Source organism: Octopus sinensis, linkage group LG21 (genome assembly GCF_006345805.1).
Source record: "Octopus sinensis linkage group LG21, ASM634580v1, whole genome shotgun sequence".
NCBI lineage: Eukaryota > Metazoa > Mollusca > Cephalopoda > Octopoda > Octopodidae > Octopus > Octopus sinensis.
The window spans coordinates 12,778,058-12,787,190 of record NC_043017.1 but is presented as its reverse complement, the minus strand read 5'-3'; the positions used below and the strand labels follow the sequence as shown (position 1 = coordinate 12,787,190).

At 38.5% G+C, this 9,133-nt stretch overlaps 1 protein-coding gene across 1 annotated transcript in view; it reads right to left on the bottom strand.

Annotated features, from left to right (window-relative positions):
• Window positions 1–3,524: 3,524 nt before the first annotated feature.
• The window catches only part of LOC115222766 (armadillo repeat-containing protein 4), a 67,357-nt gene continuing 61,748 nt past the window's right edge, over window positions 3,525–9,133 (bottom strand). The window contains exons 12-13 of the mRNA XM_036511763.1: window positions 6,588–6,809; window positions 3,525–3,741 (exon numbers count right to left, since the gene is read on the bottom strand). Of these exons, the coding sequence (XP_036367656.1) occupies window positions 3,631–3,741; window positions 6,588–6,809 (333 nt within the window). The 3' untranslated portion in view covers window positions 3,525–3,630. The remainder of the gene's footprint in view (window positions 3,742–6,587; window positions 6,810–9,133) is intronic.

Sequence of the window (9,133 nt, the reverse complement as noted above, 5' to 3'; positions counted from 1 at the left end):
CTGAAGAAGGAAAAAAATGACCTGTAAAGTTATTATTGGCTGCCGCCAGGAGTTAACGTAAAATCTTGACAGTGGCATCCTAGTTATCAAGTGAAAACTTTCCTTTATTTAAAGAATTGTTAAACCTTTTGAAATGGTACCGCATGGAATAATTTTACCAAATTAGTTAGCAATTTACATTGGTACATTAATAATTTCTTTTCTTAAACTAGTTTGTTTATTTTTTTACATCTTCTTTTTCTGTGAAATATTTTTTGGTTACACAAATTTTGTGTAGTTTACAGTGGAAAAAAAAAAAATATTTCTGTATTTATCGGAGACAATTCTATATTTTCAAGTTGCATGTTGGTCAGTAACATGGTTTATATATTTTTATATTCTTAATATTTGGGGATATATATGTATATATGTATGTAAGTATGTATACATACATATATGTAAATATATATGTAAAAATATACACACTGTCAAGGGCAAAAGATCATTTAGATATTTGTTTAATATTGGAAACTTTGTTTATTCGTTTTCCATCAATGTTGAAACTGTTCTTATACAAAAAAGAAAAAAAGACCCTATGGCTTACCATTCCATTTGCTGGCATTAAAACACTAGTAGGGGAATGACTAAGTCATGGGTTCGATGTGCAAGAGACATGCACATGAAAAGCACTCACATGCATGTAAAACACATTAACACAAACATCACGTTCTTGAATTCTAATTATTGTTGTAATCTTAGAAAAGATCTTGGTTCTCTATAAACCCACTGTCAGTGCCTTTGTCTTCATGCTTGTCTTTTGCATGGTGGCCTTTGACCATTTTGTTAACTCACTGGCTGTGCCAGCTGTTTATCTGTAATAATATAAACTCATCCCTGTACCTCCTTAAATAATAACAATAATAAAATTTGTTCTCAACAATTCTGTTTTCGTTTTCTTAATTTTATTTTTATTTTATCTAGTTTCAGCTCACGAGCTGTGGCCATGCTGGGGCACCGCCATAAGATTAAAATTTTTTTCTTTTTTACTCTATTTAATTTTTGTGTAAAGGTGCCGGCTTGGCTGTGTAGCTAAGCTTGCTTCACAACCATGTAGCTTCGGGTTCAGTCCCTCTGCAGTATCTTGGGTATCTACTATTATAGTCCATGGAAAATTTTAATTTAAATAAGCTTAAGTTTGTTATAAAAGCAGGGGTGGTCTCAAGTGGGGTTTTTTTTTTCCCCATCCAACAAATTCCTCTTACAAGGTAGTGGGGGAGGCCAACCCAAGGCTACAGAAAATGTTACTTGACCATGATGCCACACAGTGGGACTTGAACCTGGGCCCTTGTGCTTGCAAAGCAAACTTAACCATTTTGCTATTCTGTGTATATCAGTGAGGTGGGGGTAAGACAAACTGATACTTCTCAATTAAGTTCCCTGTGATATTCACTCTACCCAAGTTGAACAGGAAATCTCATTTTACCATTATAAATGCAAATATTTAATGACGGTGGGGACACAGTATTTTGTTATGCAACCATATTACAATTCTGAAAAGTTTGTGCCGATTTTTTTTTTTTTTTTTTATTTTTTTTTTTTTTAAGGGAAAGAAAAAGGTCAAATACTTGCCATTACATTTTTAATCAACCAAATATATAATAATAATTATAATAATTGTGTACAGTGCTCAGGTGCACTACAACTCATCTAAAGTATATATATAATCAGGTGTAGTTTCAGCGGATTACGGAAAGCATGAGAGCCTTAAAGTATGCAGTGTCATGGCAGTCAACAACTGACGCAGGCAGTTTATTCCATGCTTCAGCAACTCTGAGTGTGAAAAAATGTTTCCGAAAGTCATGGGAGCTGTGTTGTTTTCTGACTTTGTAGGCATGTCCACGTGTGTTAGACACATGGAGATTAAAAAGGTCACAATGTGTCTCAATCATTCCTTTAACTTGAAAATACCCTCTTCCCAGAAATGAGATGGTTTCATGGCAAAGAATTCAAGGTATCGTTTTACATCATCCAAGGAATTGAAATTTTTACCATTAAGACTATTCTACAGAGACCTGAATAAGTGGAAATCTGAAGGGGCAATATCTGGTGAATATGGAGGGTGGGGTAACACATCCCAGCCGAGCTGCAGCAATTTTTGTCTGGTTCCCAAAGCATCAAGTGCTGAAAATGAACTTTCTTATCTTCCATTTTAAAGGGTTTCAGAATTAACACAGGTTATAGGAACATAAACCTTCTTCCACGAAAAGATAGCTTAAACTGTGCTCTAAATGGAGGTGTAGTCAAATCCTATTTTATGGACTCAACCATGTTCTAAAATAAGTCGAAAGGTAAGCTACTATAAATCGGCATGAACTTTCCGGTCAGCCCAATATATTGAACGTTTTTATAAGTCAAACTGTGTTCTACTGTGTTAACAGTGCTATTACATTACTTGTTGGTCTCTATGGATTTTCTATAGAAATTATAACCAACACTGACTTAAGATGTTTTTTTTTTTTTTTATCTCAGCATGCTTAATCTAAACAATGCAACTGAAGATAGATAATGGGTGTATTACCATATTTCAGGAGTTTTGTTCCCTCATCAGTGTCCATTAACCGTGCACACTATCAATGCTTTATTAGCCACTAAATATATATTTCTTTACTACCCACAAGGGGCTAAACGTAGAGGAGACAAACAAGGACAGACAAAGGTATTAAGTCGATTGCATCGACCCCAGTGTATAACTGGTACTTAATTTATGGACTATGAAAGGCAAAGTCAACCTCGGCGGAATTTGAACTCAGAACGTAACGGCAGACGAAATACAGCTACGCATTTCACCCGGTGTGCTAATGTTTCTTATTTCTTTACTACCCACAAGGGGCTAAACACAGAGGGGACAAATAAAGACGGACAAAGGTATTAAGTCGATTGCATCGACCCCAGTGCGTAACTGGTACTTAATTTATGGACTATGAAAGGCAAAGTCAATCTCGGCGGAATTTGAACTCAGAACGTAACGGCAGACGAAATACAGCTACGCATTTCGCCTGGCATGCTAACGTTTCTGCCAGCTCGCTGCCTTTTAGCCACTAAATATAACCATGTAGCATCCAAGAAGCTGGTAAGTAAATAATCAATGACTTGCAGTGAACCAATAATTAGCCTGTTATGAACTTGTAACTGACTTTGCTGAATTTCACATGCAAAGAATAAACTAGAAAATAGAATTAGAATAACTGCCAGCTACAATCTAAATATATTTCAGCTATCCTTAACCCTTTAGTGTTTAAACTGGCCATATCCGGCCCAAATATTCCACATGTTTTATATTCAAACTGGCCAAATCTAGCCTCTCACACCTAACCTATATTGACATTCTAAAAATAAACAACCACATCATTGAAACCTCAAAGCTATAAGATAATGCATGATTAATTCAAAACAATTTGAGTGGAAAAGTATTAGACTTAACAGAGTAATCTGAACACTAAAGGGTTAACATCTAAGATTGCCTGAAATATTTCAAAGAACAGTTGTGTGTTTTAAAGAAAGGTTAAATCTTTCGGCTTTATTTGCTTAATTTTCAAGTTAACATGTAAAAAGAAATGAAATTGTTGAACTGCATTTTTGATGCAATGTTTCTCAGCTTGACCAGTTTGCATTTGTGCGAGCCAGGCAACGTATGTTACCGATACAACCAGCAGCAGCTTCCTGTAAACTGATATCTGTGGTTCCGACCATCTTCATAAGTGGCTGGCGCGGCAGACACAAAATATGAAAAGAGAAAGAAATAGAAATTGATGGAATTAGATACTCTCTTTACTCTTTTACTTGTTTCAGTCATTTGACTGCGGCCATGCTGGAGCACCGCCTTTAGTCGATCAAATCGACCCCGGAACTTATTCTTTGTAAGCCCAGTACTTATTCTATCGGTCTCTTTTGCCGAACCGCTAAGTGGCGGGGACGTAGACACACCAGCATCGGTTGTCAAGCAATGCTAGGGGCACAAACACAGACACACAAACACACATACACACACACACACATATATATATATATATACATACATACATATATACGACAGGCTTCTTTCAGTTTCCGTCTACCAAATCCACTCACAAGGCATTGGTCGGCCCGGGGCTATAGCAGAAGACACTTGCCCAAGATGCCACGCAGTGGGACTGAACCCGGAACCATGTGGTTGGTTAGCAAGCTACTTACCACACAGCCACTCCTGCGCCTATGATGAAAATATTTTTTTCTAATTTTGGCACAAGGCCAGAAATCTTGACTTTGCTCAAAATTATTTTGACCCTGGAAGGATGAAAAGCAAAGTTGGCCATGGCAGAGTTTGAACTCAAAATAGAGTAAAAGAGTAATAACTGACCAGATATCACCCTCCTACTGAAGAAGTTCAAAGAATGGACCATCTGTTGATGTTGCTAAACCTGCAGATCAGAATATTCTGAAGACAGGATGAGAAAGTTAGAAAGTATTGAGATCCAGGATAGGATGTGAAAAGAATCCATAAAGCCTGAAAAGTGAGTGTGGTACCTATTGTGAAAGGAGCACTTAGGGTCATCTCAAAGAAAGCAATATTCTGGTATCAATAGCTGCAAATACCAAACTTCATGGAAAGTATTCAGTCAGCCAGCCCAGTATTTAAAATGCAGTCCATAATTGCCATCTTCCCATGACAACACTTCCATTCCTACTGTCTGTCTCAATATTATTAGTATTATTATGTTGCCTTTTCTCTTCTGTTTCTCTCTCTACCATTAATCTTTATTTATGATCCTTCCTTCTTCCTCTCTCTTTTACCTTTTTTCTCTCTCCCTTTCCTCTCCCTGCTGTCACGTTTTCTTTACAATCCCTCCCTCACATTCTCTCTCTCTCTCTCTCTCTTTCGTCCTGCCTCTCTGCTGCAAACAGCTAACCATACAATGTAGAGCAAGTGAAGTAGTGTTTAGTGTGGAATTTGATTTTTAATTTGTGGCTTTGCTCTAGAAATAGTGGATTCTCGCCTAAAGTCCAGTTAGACAGAAACATTCCAATAATTAAACAAAAACAACTGGAACAATTTACAAGACATTACCCTCCACTTCCTGTCACATGTTCAGACCAAAAACATAAAGATGAGCGATGTCAACATCAACGTTGGTCATAACTATAACAATAACAGTATAACTCTGTTGTCTTTAGCAGAGTGTCCACTTTGTTTGCAAGTCAGACAATTACTGAAAACCCTGACAAAGTTGTTGCAAAAAAAGGTCGGGTTTGGGAGAGCTGCCTTTTCACCCCTGATTATGTCTGGACAGAGGGTACTGAAACAAGGTTCATCAGAGGGTCCACCACACTAACAAATTGATTCTGTTGTTAATTAATCAATTAATTTCCTTTGTTTTCGTCCTTTTTATTATTTTGCAAACCATGACAAAACAAAAACATGGAGAGTGTTTGCATAATACCACCATGGTGTAAAAAGGGAGCACTAAGCCACTAAAAGGTGAGATCCTCTAGTCTAAAGAAACATAATCAAGGGTCCTAAAACTAAGGTGCAACATAAAAATCACTGGTGATGGTGCCATGTAAAAAGCACCCAGTATACCCTGGTATTAGGAAGGGCATCCAGCTGTAGAACCCAAACCAAAACAGACTATGGTGTGGTCCTTCCAATCCCCACCTTTTTTTGCCGACTACGGGAATACTTATAGAAAAGACGCAACAATAAAAGATTTTGATGATGAGCCAAAGACTCCCATCTTAGTAGAAAGAACAAGATGATGGTTATGAGTTCTAGAGAGCAGCAGTTCAAGGAAAGGGGGAAAGAATAGACGGACTTATGACTAACAGGAAGCTCAACAGGGAAATGATGCACCTGAGAAGGTAAGCAGGTGACAGAGGATAATAGACCAGAAAGTCCACTAGAGCAATGACCATGGAAATCATCATCATCATCATCATCTTCAATGTTTGACATCCATTTTCCATGCTGACGTGAACTAGACAACTTGATAGGAACTGGCAAGGCCAAGGACCAAACCATAGTCTGTTTTGGCTTGGGTTCTACAGCTGGATGCCCTTCCTAATACCAGTGTATACTGGGTGCTTTTTACATGGCACCATCACCAGTGATTTTTATGTTGCACCTTGGTTTTAGGACCTCAGTTTTGTTATGGTGGGCATGTCTTCTCGAGTGTAGCAATGTGCCACATACCTCAGTCCTCTGCCATCTCCTTTGTAAGATTCAGCATTTTGAGACCAGCTTTCAATACTTTGTCTCATGTCTTCCTGGGTTTCCCTTTTCCACAAGTTCCCTCCGATGAAAGTACATTCAGACAATGAGCTAAAGACTCCAACTTAGTTGAAAAAAAAGGGCCCACCACACTAACAAATTGATTCCGAATTCTATCGAGCAAGTTAAGACACTTAGAGAAGGCACCAACCCAAAGAGAGCAGCAATATTTAAAGCAAAGCTAAATGGTGGCCTTATAGTAATTCAAGATACCCTCAGACTGTTCACAAAATATGATACAAAATAAAGGTCAATAAATACAGGATTCCTTTTAAGATTAACATGATAAATGCTATTGCGTTACCTTGACAACTCCAGCTTCGTACATTATGATACAATTATTGGCATTCTTCGATAATTGGTAAAGAGCTCTGGCAGTAGAACGGTGGACATCTTCCTGGCTGGATTGTAGGTATTTCACTAATGGTGCCACAGCATTGTGATTACCAAAAGACACTCTATTGTGTCCCCAGCTGCAGCAGCGTGCAATTGCCTCAGCCAAATTCTGGCGTAGTTGGTCGTTGGTCTGGAAGAAAGAAATGTTTCGGAAATGAAAGACAATAATTATGTTGGAAAAATAAATCATAGGAAAAGAAACAATTCCATAAAATTGATCCCAGACTGGCAGACAATTCCTTTAAGAAATTCTTTGGAAAGAAAATGGTAGAGTAAAATGACAAATGAGAAAAAAATGGAAAGAAAACAAAAATAAAAATATTGAAATGAACAAAAGAAAAAGAAAAGTAAAGAGAACTGGTTTAATTCCAACTAGGAAATGAAGATCTGTGTTCCAAATTCTAACTTCCTGAAATGAGAACTGGTGCTGATGAGAGAGCAAAGGAGAAAGAGGAAGAAGAGTCAGAGGTCTGAGAAATTCACCCAAATCTTTCTCCATCCTCATCATTTTTTAGCTCCTCTCTCTCTCTCTTTCTCTCTCTCTCTCTCTTTCTCTCTCTCTCTAATGAGTTCTCTACACTGAAATGCTGCTTGCAAATGTGGGACAATGCATTGACCATGCACATGTGCAAACATGCAGATAGACATATATGCATATATGCAAATACACATACAGATACACATATACATACATACATACACAAACATTCTGGACACTCCCAGACTCTAGATCTTCCATCAAAAAAAGTTTTAAAATTCCATTCACTCTATCTTTTCCTTTTTACTTGTTTCAGTCATTAAACTGGCCATGCTGGGGCACCACTTTGAATTTTTATGCCTGGTACTTATTCTCTTGGTCTCTTTTGCTGAACTGCTATATTATGGGGAGGTAAATGAACCAACACACGTTGTCAAGTTGTGGTGGTGGTGGTGGTGGTGGTGGTGGCGGGGGACAGATGTAGACAGAAAGACATGCGACAAGTTGGCAGAAACGTTCGCATGCCAGGCGAAATGCTTAATGGTATTTTGTCTACCATTACGTTCTGGGTTCAAATTCTGCTGAAGTCGACTTTGCCTTTCATCCTTTTAGAGTCGATAAATTAAGTACCAGTTACACACTGGGGTCGATGTAATCGACTTAATCCCAAGGTGTCATGCAGTGGGACCGAACCAGGAACCGTGTGGCTGGGAAGCAAGCTTCTTTACCACACAGCCATGCCTATGCACACATGCATATGCACGTGCACAAACTCATGGTGTCTTCTATTGCCTCAGGCCGACCAAAGCCTTGTGAGTGGATTTGGTAGACGGAAACTGAAAGAAGCCCGTCGTATATATGTGTGTGTATATGTTTGTGTGTCTGTATTTGTTCCCCCAACATCGCTTGACAACCGATGCTGGTGTGTTTACGTCCCCGTAACTTAGCGGTTTGCGACAAAAAGAGACCGATAGAATAAGTACTAGGCTTACTAAGAATAAGTGCTGGGGTCGATATTTGCTCGACTAAAGGCGGTGCTCCAGCATGGCCGCAGTCAAATGACTAAAACAAGTAAGAGAGTAAAAGAGTAAAAAGACCAGTTTAAGTACATGTAAGTTTACTTCATTTTTCTCTGTACTAATGGCCTTTTACCTGCTAGCTCAGATTTGACTCTGCAACACTGATTAATCTACTGAAACGAACATTTTCTGTTCACATTATCCAATTAATTTACACAAGTGCATTTATACAAACTTTCCTTTATGGATGCTGTAAGTAAAGATTTGCTATGTTTCACTGTTGTAAATTAAAAGTTATATTCTATTCTGAATCATGTCCTAGCTAAAATTGCATTCACAAACCCTGATGTGTGCAATTATTATTGCCTTATTTTTATCAGTGAGGGCGCGTGGCTTAGTGGTTAGGGCATTCGGCTCATGATCGTAAGGTTGTGAGTTCGATTCCTGGCGACGCGTTGTGTCCTTGAGCAAGACACTTTATTTCACGTTGCTCCAGTCCACTCAGCTGGCAAAAATGAGTTGTACTTGTATTTCAAAGGGTCAGCCTTGTCACTCTCTGTGTCACGCTGATTATCCCCGAGAACTACGTTAAGGGTACACGTGTCTGTGGAATGCTCAGCCATTTGCACGTTAATTTCACGAGCAAGCTGTTCCGTTGATCGTATCAGCTGGGACCCTCGTCGTCGTAACCGGCGGAGTCTTTTAAAATTTTTATCAACAGCATCAGGTGTCTATCTTTTTGTTGGTGCAGAGGAAATAAAAGGTAAAAATTATAATTCCTTTTTATCCAAGGGCAACACAGTCTCACTGTATGGAACATTGGGCAAATATCTTCTACTATAGCACCAGGTTGACTAAAACCTTGTGAAAGGATTTGGTAGATGGAAGCAAAGACGTCCATCATGTATGTGTGTGTATGAATGTGTGTGTGTGTGTGTGTGAGTGTGTGAGTGTGTG